The 17,929-nt window shown below is 38.7% G+C and overlaps 1 protein-coding gene across 5 annotated transcripts in view; it reads left to right on the forward strand.

Moving 5' to 3' along the window:
• Positions 1–17,929, forward strand: part of LOC105478008 (sodium leak channel, non-selective) — a 369,785-nt gene that overhangs the window by 239,995 nt on the left and 111,861 nt on the right. For all 5 annotated transcript variants that reach the window (XM_071081072.1, XM_071081074.1, XM_071081073.1 and 2 more), the window contains one exon: positions 6,538–6,612. In XM_071081072.1, coding sequence (XP_070937173.1) covers positions 6,538–6,612 — 75 coding nt within the window. The remainder of the gene's footprint in view (positions 1–6,537; positions 6,613–17,929) is intronic.

The raw sequence follows: 17,929 nt of genomic DNA on the forward strand, positions 1-17,929 counted from the left end.
TCAGAAAATGCCCCCCTGGCCCATGTGCCCAGATAGACTCTCCAAGTCTAAATGCTTCAAAATGGTACAGAACTACATGTGTGAATTCGGATGGGGCTTCATTTCTGGTCCTCCTCCTTCACACTTGCGTGGCCGCCCTTCCCCTCTACGCTCCAATTTTCTTTCACATTTCTGCTTTCTGAGAAGAAATAGGACTGATTTCTGGGATGGAGCATAAGACAGAGAAAGCCCTGGAGAGAGAGAGACAAAGCCTGTTTCCGTGGGAGATGCCCACACACCTCACTTGGGGACATCGGCAGTGTTGGTACCCACCCAGGTGTGTTTTGACATCCAAGACTTGACCCTAATTCTTCTTGGAACTTGTTGGGGAAAGAACCTTGCTGGGGCCCCACATGGTCCTGGGGCAGCCTGGGCAGAGTTGGGCAGCTACCTGAGAGTTCTAGGTGGAGAGGCCCAGAAGATCCCACAAGAACAAGTCTCCATTAGTTCCAAGTGGAATGGCAGCGCTTTCTAAGTTTCCCTGAGAGTTGAGAGCTAATACATCTGTTGTGGGAACAGCAGCCCGAGCCAAAGACCATGTGGTGGCCAGGCACGGTGACTCACACCTGTAATCCTAGCACTTTGGAAGGCCAAGATCCAAGGATCTCATGAGCTCAGGAGTTCGCGACCAGCCTGGTCAACATAGTGAAACCTTGTCTCTACAAAAAATACAAAAAAAAAAAAAAATGTAGCCAGGCGTGGTGGTAGGTGCCTGTAGTCCCAGCTACTTGGGAGGCTGAGATGGGAGGATCGCTTGAACCCAGGAGGTGGAGGCTGCAGTGAGTTGAGATCGCACTACTGCACTCCAGCCTACGTGACAAAGTGAGACCCTGTCTCAACAAAAAAGACCAGTCAGAGAGTATAGTGAATTAAGTGGGCCTCCCCAAAAGATATGACCATGGCTTAATCCACAGAACCTATGAACATGACCTCGTTGGAAAAAGGGTCTTTGCAGATGTAATTAAATTAAGGATCTTGTGATGAGATCATCCGGGATTATCTGGGTCGGCCCTAAGTCCAATGACAAGTGTCCTTGTAAGAGACAGAAGAGCACAAGACACAGAGAGAAAGCCTTGTGCAGATAAAGGCCAAGTGACTGGTGTTACAAAGCCACAAGCCAAGGGACAGTGGAGGCCACCAGTAGCTGGAAGAGACAAGGAACCATTCTCCCCCATGGTCTTTGGAGAGAGTGTGGTCTTGCCGACAACTCAATTTTGGACTCTGGCCTCCAGAATTGTGATCAAATAAATGTCGGGTGTTTGAAGCCACCAACTCCGTGCACTGTGTTCCAGTACTCTAGGAAGCACATACAGAGGACATCAGTGGGAATCAGAGCTCTTAGCTTTGGGAGCTGAGATGGTGGCCAAGTCAGCAGAGAGAAAACCCCAAACCCCCAATACAGCCTCATCAGTTCCCCCGATGGGGGATGGAGGACACATTACCCAGCTTGTTGTGGGTAACCTTGATCTTAAACTACCCCTAACAAGGAAAGAAGCATTCATTCAAATGTAACTGAGCTTGAAAGGACTGAATTGAATTGATGTAGCAAGATGATGTTTCCAGCCACCAACAGAAATGGAGGGATTGTGCACCAAATTCAACTCGTTTGTAGAAAAACCAAGACATTTATTTTAGCTTTGCATAACTAATTTTGTGTCTGTATATTTTCAGACATTGTATAGCTATACTACACGTCAGGGTTGCTCGAGGAGAATTAAATGAAAAGAAAAATCTGCAATTTGTTGAGCTATTATTAAATATTTTACAAACGAGGGCACCAGAACTCACTGTGGGCCAGCAGTTGCCACGTGGCTTATAGCTGGCAGAGCCTGTTTGCTACCTGAGCTCTGTGACTCCAAGCACAGTGCTCTCTTCTATGTTTGCTTAATTCAATGATAAACATCATTTCTGTGAGTGCAATATTGTATTTATGTTCCTGACCAGGCAGTGCCTCATACATCCATGGAGTCCAATCAACTGTTTGTCGAATTTAATCGAATAACATAGCCTTGCCGTCCTTAAGTAGCCTGCCATCTGTCCGGTTTGGGGGATATAATTAAAAATGAAATCTGCCAACCCATGAAACCTCTCCTTAAAGGTAGAGGAGAGAAAGCCCAGTTTTATTATTGAATAAGCACTAACACAGGCTGCAATGCACATCACTGGCAATCTGTTAAAGAGATCACAGAGGCAGAAAATACCTCCCTCTTTTATATCACCACTTTCCATACGTGTTCTCAAAATAGAAATAACTAGTCCTCAAGTAAGAAGACTTGACAGCACCACTTGTTAAATATAGTTTATCCTAAATTCACCTGGTAACTGGGGTGGCCATCTGTGGGAGCTGATTGCCTTTATCCAAAGGAAAATTAAAACTTCTCATATTTCTGTGACAAGTAGGTAAGTTTACAACTTGGAGCCAGATGTCTAAACTCCCACCCTCCATGGAGAAGGGGAGATGGAGGCTCTGTCTTCCTTGATGTTTACGTTACTTCAAGGAGACAGCCCTCAAGGAAAACATTCTTTTAGGTTGTAGAACTGGTGAGAAGCTTATTTGGCTTTTAAAAGTATTTATATACATCTCAAACGGAAAGGGAAAGAATTTGCAATTCCAAGTCTTGTAAAGGAAATGCTCTAAGAAAAGGGAGGCGAACAGGATCCCTTCCGACCTCACTTTTTATAGATTCGTGTTTGCACTTTCACTAGAGAGATAGGAAACCCGATTAAATTAGGATGGAGCAATGCCTGCACCAGTGCGCAGGGGTGAAAGAAAGGGTATAAGATATCCCCTCCTGCAGAAGGAAACCAGCAGGTGAACATCTCAGAATTCGGCGTGAGAAATCAAGGCAAGGGAAGGTAGACTCTGCCTCTGATATTACTTTCTGTCATCAAGGTTTTGGGAAATGGGCTGAACATGGAGTGAACTTTAAAATGTCCAGTTTGGAATCATGTCTAGTTCAGAATAAGCCTGATGCCCAGTTACCAGTGGTGTACTAGTCATGGTGATGTTAATAAAAACCCTCCAGTCTAGATCATTCTGTATCTTCTTCAAGCTCTGATAAGACTCCAAAGGGCATGGCTGTTGAAAAGAAGGGTGCTGGCATTTGTCCCAAGCCAGGCATGTCCCATCACAATTTAATCATGTTGATATACTCATTAAAATTGAAAAAGAGCTAGCCATTAACTTCTGCATAACTTCTCTAGCACTGGCTGAATTATCTCAACTTTCTGACCTTCATGCTTAACCACCTAATATTAACAAATGAGAATAATTCATTAAGAAGATAACTGAAATGAAAAATATAAGTTAGAAATGAAAAAGATGATCAAGTGAATGTGGGACTTTAGAAAATTCAAAGTTGAAGAGGGACTAGAAAGTAAAATATTTTTTAAAATTATACTATTTTGTTGTTTTATTTACCTGTTCTAAAAGAAGCATACATTTTTTAAAAATCAGAAAATCATAAAATTTTTAGAAAAAGGAAAAAATGTATTACTCCAATACACAAAAGCAAGTACCATTAATATTTCTAAAGTACCTCTTTCAAGCATTTTCTCTATTACTCCATTATATGCATAGTTATGCTTCTACCATTTATATACTCTTATTTACTATTATAATGTAAGTGTTTTCAACACCATAAAAATTCCTTCTAATAGAAGAAAATACCTAGGAATCCAACTTACAAGGGATGTGAAGGACCTCTTCAAGGAGAACTAAAAATCACTGCTCAATGAAATAAAAGAGGACACAAACAAATGGAAAAACATTCCATGCTCATGGATAGGAAGAATGAATCAATATCATGAAAAAATATAGGAAGAATGAATTAATATCGTGAAACAAATGGAAGAACATTCCATGCTCATGGATAGGAAGAATGAATCAATATCGTGAAAAAAAGGTAATTTATAGATTCAATGCCACTCCCATTAAGCTACCAATGACTTTCTTCACAGAATAGGGAAAAAACTACTTTAAAGTTCATGTGGAACCAAAAAAGAGCATGCATTGCCAAGACAATCCCAAACCAAAAGAACAAAACTGGAGGCATCACACTACCTGACTTCAAACTACACTACAAGGCTACAGAAACCAAAACAGCATGGTACTGGTACCAAAACAGATATATAGACCAATGGAACAGAACAGAGCCCTCAGACATAATACCACACATCTACAGCCATCTGATCTTTGACAAACCTGACAAAAACAAGAAATGGGGAAAGGATTCCCTATTTAATAAATGGTGCTGGGAAAACTGGCTAGCTATATGTAGAAAGCTGAAACTGGATCCCTTCATTACACCTTATACAAAAATTAATTCAAGATGGATTAGAGACTTAAATGTTAGACCTAAAACCATAAAAACCCTAGAAGAAAACCTAGGCAATACCATTCAGGACATAGGCATGGGCAAGGACTTCATGTCTGAAACATCAAAAACAATGGCAACAAAAGCCAAAATTGACAAATGGGATCTAATTAAACTAAAGAGCTTCTGCACAGCAAAAGAAACTACCAGCAGAGTGAACAGGCAACCTACAGAATGGGAGAAAATTTTTGCAATCTACTCATCTGACAAAGGGCTAATATCCAGAACCTGCAAATAACTCAAACACATTTACAAGAAAAAAACAACCCCATCAAAAAGTGGGCAAAGGATATGAACAGAGACGTCTGAAAAGAAGACATTTTTGCAGCCAACAGACACATGAAAAAATGTTCATCATCACTAGCCATCAGAAAAATACAAATCAAAACCATAATGAGATACCATCTCACACCAGTTAGAATGGAGATCATTAAAAAGTCAGGAAACAACAGGTGCTGGAGAGGATGTGGAGAAACAGGAACACTTTTACACTGTTGGTGGGACCGTAAACTAGTTTAACCATTGTGGAAGACAGTGTGGTGATTCCTCAAGGATCTAGAACTAGAAATACCATTTGACCCAGCCGTCCCATTACTGGGTATATACCCAAAGGATTATAAATCATGCTACTATAAAGACACATGCACACGTGTGTTTATTGTGGCACTACTCAAAATAGCAAAGACTTGGAACCAACCCAAATGTCCATCCGTGACAGACTGGATTAAGAAAATGTGGCAGATATACATCATGGAATACTATGCAGCCGTAGAAAAGGATGAGTTCATGTGCTTTGTAGGGACATGGATGTGGCCGGAAACCATCATTCTGAGCAAACTATCTCAAGAACAGAAAACCAAACAATGCATGTTCTCACTCATAGGTGGGGATTGAACAACGAGAACACTTGGACACAGGAAGGGGAACATCACACACCGGGGCCTGTTGTGGGGTGGGGGAGGGGGGAGGGATAGCATTAGGAGATACACATAATGTAAATGACGAGTTAATGGGTGCAGTACACCAATATGGCACATGTATACATATGTAACAAACCTGCATGTTGTGCACATGTACCCTAGAACTTAAAGTATAATTTAAAAAATAAAAATAAATGGAAACGACTATGTTAAAAAAAAATTTGCTAGTGTATTAGTTATCTATTGCTATGTAATAAATTACCCACACATTAGAAGCCTACCAGTAAATAGATGTTTATTATCTCAATGAGTTTCTTAAATTTGGGAATCTGAGACAGGCTTAGCTGGGTGTTTCTAGTGCAAAGTGTTAAGAGGTTGCAGTTGAGATGTTGCCTACAGCTGCAGTCACCTTGAAGTTTCACTAGGACTGGAGTGGCTGTTTCCAAAATGGGTCACTCCAGTGGCTGTTGGCAGGAGGCCTCAGTTCCTCACCACGTGGACCTCTCCAAAGGGCTGCTTGAGCATCGTCACAACATAGCACCTACTTCCATCAGAGCAGGTGATCTAGGAGAGACCAAGGGTAAAGACACAGTGTCTTTTATTGCCTAGCCTCATAAGTCACACACAATCATTTCTGCAGCCTGCTGATGACACAGACCAGCCATATTCAGTGTGGAAGGTGACTACACAAAGGCATGAACCAGGAGTCTAGAACAACGCTAGAGGCTATCTTGCAGAGTAGCTACCACAATGGGAATTTATAATGGCTGCATGTATCTTACCACATAAATCTCTATAACTGTATTGACTATTCATGCACGGTTGGATGTTATTTCTAATATTTCCTTATTACAAACGACCCTCTAATAAGCACCTGTGTATATTAAGCTTTTCATCAATAGTTCAGATCACTTTTTTAGAAAATAATCTCAGAAGTGGGATTGTTGAGTTCCAAAAAATCTTAATTTCCTTTTTAAGTAAGTTGGCTTCATAAAGCAAATTAGCATTTTATATTATTTCAATGAACATATGCATTTCATGTATTTGTGATAAATACCTTGAAATGTCTATGCAATGGTTCATAACTGCATGTTTATCTTTCATTTAATGAATTCTATATTCAATATATTTTAGGTAGCTATATTATATATGTAACATTTTGATACTTATGGCATGTGCATTGTTATTTCACCATTTTATAGATCCTCCTGAGTTTGTTTGTTGCTGTTATTTTGGACAACTTAGAACTTGATGAAGACCTAAAGAAGCTTAAACAAGTAAGTAACATATGGGAGTTTTTTTTTAAAAAATGCAAAAAAAAAACAGGGGCAAACCATTTGCTTATAGGCAATATTAAAAGTTTGAGCTTCAAAGTAAAAATAAAATTTAATAAGTTAAGGCTATCCAAGGTGGTAAAATGGTGTTAAGTTTAACTTCTATCTAATACTAACAAGGGAAACTTTCTGTTACTCTGTAAATATCCTAGGAATCGTTTTATTATTTTTGAATAACAGTAAGATGGGCAGAGTATGGTCAATTGGATTTGGAGACTGTTCTCCTTCTGCCATTAAATGAAGGTTGTTTGGAAATGAGATACCTTAAGGCCATATTGCCATTTTGCATAATTATATGTAATACCCCTTATCATCATCATAAAAACATTACAATCAACCTGCATGGTCTCTAGACACTAAAGGAGAATTTAGTCTGGGTGCCCTTAGTGAGTATAAGAAACAGAGGAGAATAAATGATGAAATGTGGGCCCAGTTATGTATGAAAACAGACAGGATGTCATCATGGTGAAAAGTATACCCCAAAAAATGAAACTAGAAATAGGTGAATGTTATGTTCTTAATGGCAGGAGAATTACAGGTATAGTCAATCATTCCCATAGTTTCTGTGGCATGGAGGATATTTGGCTTGAATATTTGGCTCTATCAAAGAGTGCAGACCCTTTGAGAAGAAGAGCTCGCAAGAGAGTGGGACAATGAGTGGAATGTTCTTGTATCACCCTCCCCAACACTGAGAGAATAGTTGAGATGTTAACTACCAAACTCTACCCAACTGTTAGAATGTTGACAGAACCACAGCTGTTATAACGTTGACAGAACCATGGCTCTTAAACTTTCTATTCGGAATTATAAGCAGGCCCTCCATGTTCAGAATTTTCCAAAGCTCTCTATTTTTAGCAAAGCAAAAAGTATAACCTATTTAAGTTTTTTTAATCTATCTCATGATCAGGTTAGGCATTTCATTGTATCACTCTTATCTTCAAAGCCTATGCTTTTAACAGAGGCTATCAATAAGGGAAAAAAATAAAACATTGTTACAAAGATTCCCACTCGGAGCACACCAAGAAAGGTTTTGAGTTCTTTACCATCCTACAGCTACCCAGGCAAATGGGCATCTTCCCGGCTCTGCTGGAGATGATTTCTTCCATGTCTCTTCACTCTGTGGCAGCAGTGATAGGTTCTTCAAATAAGAGTTGGGACATCCCTTTATGCCATCAATGAAAATACTTTGTGTGGCTTCTAGTTGCAGAAAAAATATCTAATAGGTGAGTTCAAAATTGTAATTAGACATGACCAATAAAATCTGCTGCTGTAGAACCACTTTAGTCCATGCTTTACAAATCTGGTATTTAGCTGTAGCCTTTCCTTCATGCCGTGTTTATTATGCACAGATATGTACTATCCTCACAGAGTATGTTACAATATGTATTCTATAGATAAAATTTAAAATAACCAATTTATTTCTAGCTAGTGCTACTGCCAGGTTCCATATGCTTTTAAATAACCATATAACTCCGGCCCACATTTGTAAAATAATTTTTCTGCTGAAAAGCAACAAAATAAATGTGTATGTAGCAATTTTTTTCAGGATTATGAATTCAAACCTACGGATATTTTGCAGTGTTAATTTTTTCAACATTTTAACTTATTTTTATATACGTATATGTGTAGCCTACTTACATTGGTTGTCATCTATATATCTAATGGTCACAATAGGCATTTCATATCTGACCCGAAGTAAAAAAACCAACAATAATTCTTCCTGGACTATAAAGTTTTAATAAACTATATGGCTCTTCACTTTGAATAAATGTCATTATTTATAAAAATGGCTTTAAATCACTTGCTAGATATTAGTGAAGCTTTGTGTTTCTGGAAATTCTGTATATCAGAATGGGTTATCCAATTGCACTAGCCTACAATTTGGACCATTACTCTGGGTATTTGGGCATTGAAAACTCCAATCATAACACAGCAATTCCATTTTTGTTAGTACTTTTTACACTGTTCTTTATTCATGGTTGGACTGAAACTATGTAGCTATTAAATTCTTCTATTAATTTCATACTTGAAACTCATTGAACCTGAAATTCATTAGAGCAAATATTATTAAACTAAGTTAAAGTGTTCCTGGTTGACTTTCTCTCATTGTTGTATGATTATGTTTTGGGTTTTCACTAGTTTTTAACAGCTGTGTCATTTTTTATGCCCCTGATTTTTCTTATTTTCAGTGATCTTGGCCTTTAAAGTAGGGCTCATTTGCATATTTTTAAGAACACACATTCATGTGAGTGCACTTTCATATATACGCATAGTAAGGTGGATACCTCAAACTTTAGACTGTCTTTTACAGATTCTTTTAAAAAACAGTAAAATTGTTACCCTAAATATTTGTTTCAGTTGTCCATGTACAAATCCAGTCTTAAGATTTAAACTTACATGCTCTATTTTTACTATTCCCAGATAGAGAGTAGAGTGGAGGAAATGTTCAAAAAAAGTGTTTGATTTTCTTAATGTTTCATGTTTCAGAAAGCCCTATGCATTCCAAATTTCATCTTTGCTCCATTCAAACTTTTTGCTTCTTTTACCATTTCTGCCAGTCTGTAGATTCTCATAGCTATGGTGACATTGGTTGAATCCTTGCTCAGTATCAAGTGTTTTATGTTTTCACCTATTTTTCAAAACAACCCATTCAATGCAGGTATTATTATTATGTCCATCTTACAGATGAGGAAACTAAGACACAGAGAGGTTAAGTAACTTGCTCAACGTTGCACAGCCAACAAATGTCAGAGCTAGAATTTGAACCTAGGCAGTTTGGACCAAAAGCCCATACTCTTAACCTCTAAACTGTATTGATTCAAACTAAAACTATATAAAGGCCAAACATGAGTCATGCATACTGTTGAGATTCATAGGACTATGAACTATTTGTTTATAAATAATGATGTTGTAGATAACAAAGGCATCATCATATTCACCAAGTAACTATTAGAATGAAGGACAGTTTCTGAGGAATAGCAGTAAATGCAGCAACCCAGTCATTAAAACTATCCAGATTAGTTCTTTGTTTCCTCTCAGAACCCAGAGGATCGAATCAGAGCCATGGGAGTTACAGCCTTGCTGCATGATGGCAAACACCACTCAAGGTGCCATTTCTCAATGATCTTCTTGGAATGATGATCCTCCTCAGACACCTACATAACAGGCTTAGCATAGCAACATTTTAGTGACTTTAATGTCTTTTAGTATCGATATGTTTTTAACTGTGTTAATATATAAAAGTTGGTTCATAGATTTTTTTTCAATAATAATAAAAGCCAATGGCAGTTACCTCTAAAATGGGGGTATTGCCCAGGTGCAGTGGCTCACGCCTGTAATCCCAGCACTTTGGGAGGCCGAGTTGGGCAGATCACCAGGTCAGGAGATCGAGACCATCCTTGCTAACACGGTGAAACCCCGTCTCTACTAAAAATTCAAAAAACAAAAAAATTAGCCGGGCATGGTGGTGGCGCCTGTAGTCCCAGCTACTCGGGAGGCTGAGGCAAGAGAATGGCGTGAACCTGGGAGGCAGAGCTTGCAGTGAGTCGAGATCGCACCACTGCACTCCAGCCTGGGTGGCAGAGTGAGACTCCATCTCAAATAATAACAATAATAATAATAATAAATGAGGTTGTTAACATGCAGCACTCAGTAGGGCTCAACAGAGGAAGAGGAAGTGGCCCTCGTGTTGGGGAGAGGAGAGGCTGCCCTTAAGCTAAAGGTGTGAGATGGTGGTAGAAAGTGAAAAGGTACTAGTGAAGAAATTATAATGGAAAAACACCAGATATGAAATAGAGTATGAATATAACACAGGGATAAAGGTGCAGGAATGTGGCCAAATCCAGAGTTAAGAATGTGAGTACATCAGTGGCCAAAAGTCAAAGCCCACCATGGCCTTCCCCTCAGAAGCTCCCTGAGGGCAGGCATGGGCTGCATGATGGATTGTCGGTGGGCCTGTGTTCTCCTGAAGGAGAAGCACGGCACTGTATGTCTTTTCCCATTATTTTTCTGTGCAACCTCTGTGTGCATCAGAGGTAGTTTCTAGCCAAGGACTGCTGAGCTCTAGGGATCCTCAGGAAAAGCTATGGTGTCATTTTTAATACTTCAGAAAGCTGGAAGAGAATTGTGCATTTACCTAATATAAGCCCGCACCTGCTAAATAAAATGTCAAGTTTAATACTTTTAGCTGGAAATCTGAAAATTCTAAGTGGCAGCACGGTTTCCTTAATACTATAGTTCTGCAGTGTTTTCATATATACTTTCCTTTAAGCAAATTTGTTTAAAGCTACAATGAATTTCTTATTGCTTAATCAAGGCATCTTGGCAGGAAAAATGTTTAGGTTTTAGAATCCAGGGGAGAAAATAAAAGGGCTTTTTGGACACAAATTTTGAGAGGCTCTTATGTGTTTATTCCCATCACCCCCTCTCCAAGATATCACCAGTGTGTGCCATGATGGTCACCTCTATGGCTTTTCCTTTGTCACTTCTCGCAATTGTGTTCCAAAAACTCACATCAATCATGTAACCATATGAAATTCCTCTATTGCCTTCCCTGTGTGTTATATATAGGACACAACTGTTTCCTAATAGCAATAGGGCAGCGTAATCTTTTCATAGCTGCCATCATTTACATGACCCCCATATTGAATTACATAGAAACCATATTTCTCTTTTCAGCATCCCCAAAAGCCAATACAGAGACCTGGGAAAAAAATATACATATGTGTGTGTGTGTGTATATATATTATTACATATATGTAATATATGTAACATATATGTATATATCATATATTAAATACAAAAAATGTTATAATTTTGTATTACATATATGTAATAACTATACATATATGTATAAAATATAAAATTATATATAAGTAATACATGACATAAATTATATAATGTGTGCTATATATGCATAACATAAAAATTATATTTTTATATTTAATATTTATACATATATATATAAAACATTGTTTCTGCATGACATTTAAAAATTGATTAAAAATGAGAGATTGTCTGTGGATGTGTGATTGTGGTAAGCTGAGGAGATTCCTGATAAATCAGTTGGTATAGAGGCTACAACACAACCCTTGACCTAAAACTTCTCTGAACAGTATGAGCTGATGACTATGAAGCTCAAGTGATGCAGGAATAACACTGGAGAATGTAGACAGAGTTTTGCAAGGTTTGAATATGAAGATAATTCTTGCAGCTTTAATGATTTTTGAAAATTCAGTGCAAGACAGATATAAAGGGTTTCTTTTAAGCAGTATAAAATTCATTAAACTTTGAGGGAAGAAAAACCCATGGAAAAGCCTGAGGGGAAGAAGCATTGAAAAGGGAAGTATAGACAGTCTGTTTAGATTCAATTCAGAGCTATGAAACTGAAAATGGTTTCCCCAGCTCTGTATCCAGTCTCACTTAAATCCTGGTTGCAATTTGATGATGCTTGGTCTTTGCTAGAGTCCGCTGCATAGTGGTGGGTAGATACTATTTATTAAGAAGCTTTCCTCTCTTATTGACTGTGATTTTTTTAAAACAAAAACCATAAATATCTTATATTCTCTTTTGTTAAAGTATGATCTCCAGGGGAATGTTTCTGTTTAGCCTTAAGCTGCGTGATCGTTGATTTTATGTGTCACCTTGACTGGGCTAACAGATGCCCAGATAGCTGGTAAAACGTTGTTTCTGGGTGCCTCTGTCGGGTGGTTCTGGAAAGATTTGCATTTGAACTGGTAGACTGAGTAAAGCAGACCCTCTTCCCCAATTTCGTCGAGCTACTTCCAAAGCTTTAAGGGCCCAGATAGAACAAAAAGGTGGAGGAAGACTGAATTTGCTGTCTGTCTCATTGCCTGCACCATGTAAACAACCTTCTCCTGCCCTCAGGAAGCCTGGTTCTTAGGCCTTCAAACTGTTGCCCTGGCTTCCAGAGGTCTCCAGCTTGAAGATGGCAGATGGTGGGACTTATCAGCCTCCATCATTACATGAGCCAATACCTTACAATCAATCATGATGTATATTTTATTGGCCCCGTTTCTCTGGAGAATCTTGCCTAACACACCCTGAAGCTCTCATTTGTGTCTCCATTTTGTCACCTATATTGAGTTCATTCCAGATTGAGGGTGGTAGCAAGTGACAGGGATGCTGCTGGAAGATGCCATTCAGCTGAGCACTGGTTGCATCTCCTGGTGTTAGTTGAATCTTCAATCTTCTCTGCATTTTGTCAGCCTCTCATGAATGAACTCAAACTTATGTAACTTTAAAAGACTGACATAGCTGCTACAGGAGCAAATGCTATCTATTGAGAACTGCCTTGTGTAGGCTACTTTATGTTAAATTATCACATTTAATCCTAAATATTAAAGACATGGCAACTAACATTCAGGGGAGTGAATTTCTTGCCCAAGTCCACGCACTTCATATGTGCCTGAGTCAGGGCCACAAAGGCTGTCTAACACTAAACCAATGTCCTTGCTGAAAGAGGCCACACTGCCTGCAGAGAACCACCTCCTTCATTTATAATGAAAAGCATATCTAGCTAGGTGTGGATTAGATGAGATGCTTGTCCATTTTTTACATCAGCATATTTTCTCCCTGTGGGTATTCAAAGAAGAAGCCAAATTATAATCAGACTATAGCTTAGTGAGCCAAGAATCAGGATAGAAAGGGAGGGAAGAAAGGTTGTGTGATTCAGATACATAGATGATGGTTTGATAGGTGCAGCAAACTACCATGGCACATGTAAGCCTATGTAAGAAACCTGCACATTCTGCACATGTATCCCGGTATTTAAAGTAAAATCTAAAAATAAATAAATAAAAATATTTTTTTAAATGCATAATAGCATAGGCTAAGATAGGCTGAGATCATCTGAGATATCTCTTTTACAGTTGAGATATTAGTGACCCAGAAACTAAATCTATTCATTCTGTGAAACTGGGGTCTGGACACTCATCTACTATCCTATAGATATTGTGTCGGGGCTAGGGACATGTGATAGTCAGGACACTGTTTCTACCCTCAAAAATAACTCATGAACCAGTGGCAGAAAGAGACAAGTAAACAGGCAGTTTGGGTTCAGTGGTGATCATTATAAGGATAATGTTTTGGAAGCACACAGAAAACATCTAAAGCAGACTGAAATCAGGGACATTTTCTCACAAGCAGGTGCAGACTGAAATCTGGAGGTTGAGTAGTGCTAGTCCAGGTGAAGAGGATTGGAGGAAGATGGCATGAAGAAGGGTACTGAAGACCAGGGGAACTGCAGACTCTTTCTTAGTTGGGAAAAAAACAGAGTGGCTTTGTGAACACTAAGAGTTTGCTGTGGCTAATGTGTAGAGCAAGAGAGAAAACTGTGGGCTGGAAAAATAAGCAGAGACCAGCACAGGAAATGCTTGAGCAGCACTAAGCATCTTGATATTATTCTGATGGCATTTATGCACAGGGTGTCATAATTGTACCTACATTTTGGTGTCAGTATGAAATGAAATGGAGGGCACCTAGACTGGAGATGGAAGAATCAGTTCTTGAGGCAAGTGGTGATGGCAGCTTGAACAAAAGGAAATCGGAATGAGAGAATATTGGAAGTGGTGGAGGACAGAGAAGAGGATTTAGTGACAAATTGGATATAGGAAGGGAGAAAAACCAGGACGCAGGGATGTCACCCAGATTTCTAGATTTCTTTAAGTGCACTGATACAGAAGAAATACAAGAGAAAGAAGAAATGAGAGTTTTATTTATTTGGGGTTTTTTTCGGGGGAAGAAGATTGGTCATATTTTCCCTGAGAGGCCTGGGAAATATCTATGAGACAATGTCTATGGAGAGATATAAAGTTTAAAGTTTAGGTAGAATATCTAGGCTGAAATAGATACTGAAAAGGAGCAAAATCAACATGCAGATGGTAACTTAAGCCTTTAGTGAGCATGAACTTACCAAGGGAAGGATGGTTCCCTAAGGGGTAATAAATAAATGGTATGAACCAGTGAGGAGGAGCCAAAATGTGTATTATCATACCTAAGTCACAGCACAAGAGGTAAAAGGAAAGAATAGGTTTGTCATCAAAATCAAAAGGTGAAAGAGTTTCAAGAGAGAGGCTTGTTCAACAATCTCAAAGACTTCAGAGAGGTCAAAAAAACAGTCACCATGGAAAGCGATCCCATTTACAGTAGCATGAAAAAGAATAAAATACTTAGGAATAAACTTAACCAAGCAGGCAAAAGACACATACCCTGAAAACTATAAAATACTGAGGAAAGAACTTAAAGAAGCCACAAATAAAGGTGAATTCTGACTTACAATGAGTCTACTTAACAATTTTTCTTTAGACAGAGTCTCAACCTGTTCCTTAGGCTGGAGTGCAGTAGCATGATCTTCTGCTCACTGCAACCTCTGCCTCCCAGGTTCAAGTGATTCTCCTGCCTCAGCCTCCCAAGTAACTCGGGTTACAGGCATGCACCACCAAACCCAACTAATTTTTGTATTTTCGGTAGAGACAGGGTTTCATCATGTTGGCCAGGCTGGTCTTGAACTCCTGACCTCAAGTGATTCACCTGCCTCAGCCTCCCAAAGTGCTGGGATTGTAGGCGTGAACCACCTAACCCAGCAACTTACAATTTTCTGATTTTTATGACGGTGCAAAACAGATACACACTCAGTATGCTCCTCAACTAATGATGGAATTACATCCAGAAACACTCATGGTAAATTGAAAATATCATAAGTCAGAAAAATGCACTTTTAACTTACAGTATTTTCAACTTTTAATGAGTTTATCCAGATGAAACCCCATCGTAAGTTGAGGAACATCCACAAGTGAAAATACATTCTGTGTTGAAGGACTGGAAGACTTAATATTGTTAAAATGTTAATACCACCCAAAGTAATCTACAGATTCAATGCAATCCTTCTCAAAAATCCAATGGCATTTTTTGCAGATATAGAAATCTTAAAATTCATATAAAATCCCAAGGGATACCAAATAGCCAAAACAATTCTGAAAAAGGAAAACAAACTTGAAGACATCATACTTCCTTATTTCAAAACATATTACAAAGAAACAGTAATCAAAACAGTATGATACTGGCATAAAGACACACATATAGACCAGTGGAACAGAATAGAGAGGCCACACATAAACCCTCATATATATAGTCAAATAATCTTCAACAGTGGTGTCAAGACCACATTGTGGGGAAAGGACAGTCTCTTCAACAAATGGTGTTGAAAAATTGGATAGCCACACACAAAAGAATGAAGTTTGGCCCTTACCTTGTATCACATATAAAAATTAACTCAACATGGTTTAAGGACCTTAACAAAAGATCTAAAACCATAAAGCTCCTAGAAGAAAACAAGGCAAAAGCTTCACGACATTGGAATTGTCAATGATTTATTGGATATGGCCAGACAGCAAAAGCAAAAATAGGGGACTGCATTAAGCTTAAAAACACTTGTACATCAAAGGAAACAATCAGTAGAGTGAAAAGCCAACGTATGGGATTGTAGAAAATATTTCCAAATCTCATGTCTGATAAGGAGTTAATATTGACAATATGAAAGAGCTCCTATAGCTCAACAACAAAAATACAAATAATCTATTTTAAAAATAGGTAAAGTGCTTAAATTGACATTTATCTAAAGAAGATACACAAATGGCCAAGTAGATGAAAAGACGTTTAACATCACTAATCATTAGAGAAATGCAAATAGAAACCACAATGAGGTATCACTTTATACCTGTTAGGATGGCCACTATCAAAAAAACTGTTTGGCAAGAATGTGAAAAAATTGCAACATTTGTACATTGTTCATGAGAATATAAAATGGTGCTGCTGCTGTGGAAAACAGTATGGCAGTTCCTCAAAAAATTAAACATAGCATTGTCATATGATATAATACACTTCTGGGTATGTATATCCAAAAGAAATGAAAATAGAATCTCAGAGATACTTGCACATACATGTTCATTGTAGTATTTTTCACAATAATCAGAAGGTGGAAGCAACCGTAGTATCCACCAGTGGATGAATAGATAAACAAAATGTGGTATCTACACACAATGAAATATCATTCAGCCTTAAAAATGAATAAAACTGACACATGATACACATGGATGAACCTTGAGGACATTATGCTAAGTGAAATAAGCCAGTCACAAAAAGACAAACTATGTATGATTTCTCTTTATATGAGTTTATCTAAAGTAGTCAAATTCAGAGAAACAGAAGACAGAATGATAGTTGCCAGGGGCTGGGGAGAGGAGGAAGAGGGAGCTGTTGTTCAATGGGTACAGAGTTTTCATTTTGAAAGATGAAAAAGTTCTGGAGATCTGTTGTACAACAATGTCACTATTTAACACTACTGAACTGTACACTTAAAATGATTAAGATGGGGCTGGGCATGGTGGCTCATGCCTGTAATCCCAAAACTTTGGGAGGCCAAGGTAGGTGGATTGCTTGAACCCAGGAGTGTGAGATCAGCCTGGACAACATGGTGGCACCCTGTCTCTACTAAAAATACAAAAAATTAGCCTAGCTGGACATGGTGGTGCATACCTGTGACACCTAAGTAGTCATAGCTACTTAGGTGGCTGAGGTGAAAGGTTTGCTTGAGCCCAAGAGATCAAGGCTTCAGTGAACTCTGATCATGCCACTACATTTCAGCCTGGGCAACAGAGTGAGACCCTGTCTCAAATAACAGCATCAACCACAACAAAAATGATCAAGATGGCAAAATTTATGTTATATGTTTTTTGCCACAATTAATTTCTTTTCTTTAAAACTGGTCACCATATTAACAACAAGGAGGTGGTTAGTGATAGCAATAAGAGCAAGCTCAGGGCCTTTGATGACACAGAGCTGGGTTGCAGGGGATAGGAAATCAGTGACAGGTAAGGAAGTGAAGGTGGATCACCAACCTTTTCCTCAAACTCCTCATGCTGTTTCCACCACCTGGTTGCTGACTGATTCTTAATTTTGTTAGATATGTTAACACCATTTGCTTCAGTGCTACCCAACCTTTTCCCATTGTGATACGCATAGAGAATATTTGTACAACACACTGAAGTCAGTAGGTAGGAAGCACAAGCAGCTGGAAATATCAGATATCAAGGATGCCTGCTGCTCCAGGGAACAGCTGCCCAGGAGCTAGAGGACCATACCCTGAAGAACCTATAAATAAGTAGTGGCTGAGAGTTGGAAAACTCTGCGTGTCACTCAAACCTGTTGATGCTGCCTAACTCCACGTGAAGCCATTCTTTCA

Source organism: Macaca nemestrina, chromosome 16 (assembly GCF_043159975.1).
Source record: "Macaca nemestrina isolate mMacNem1 chromosome 16, mMacNem.hap1, whole genome shotgun sequence".
NCBI lineage: Eukaryota > Metazoa > Chordata > Mammalia > Primates > Cercopithecidae > Macaca > Macaca nemestrina.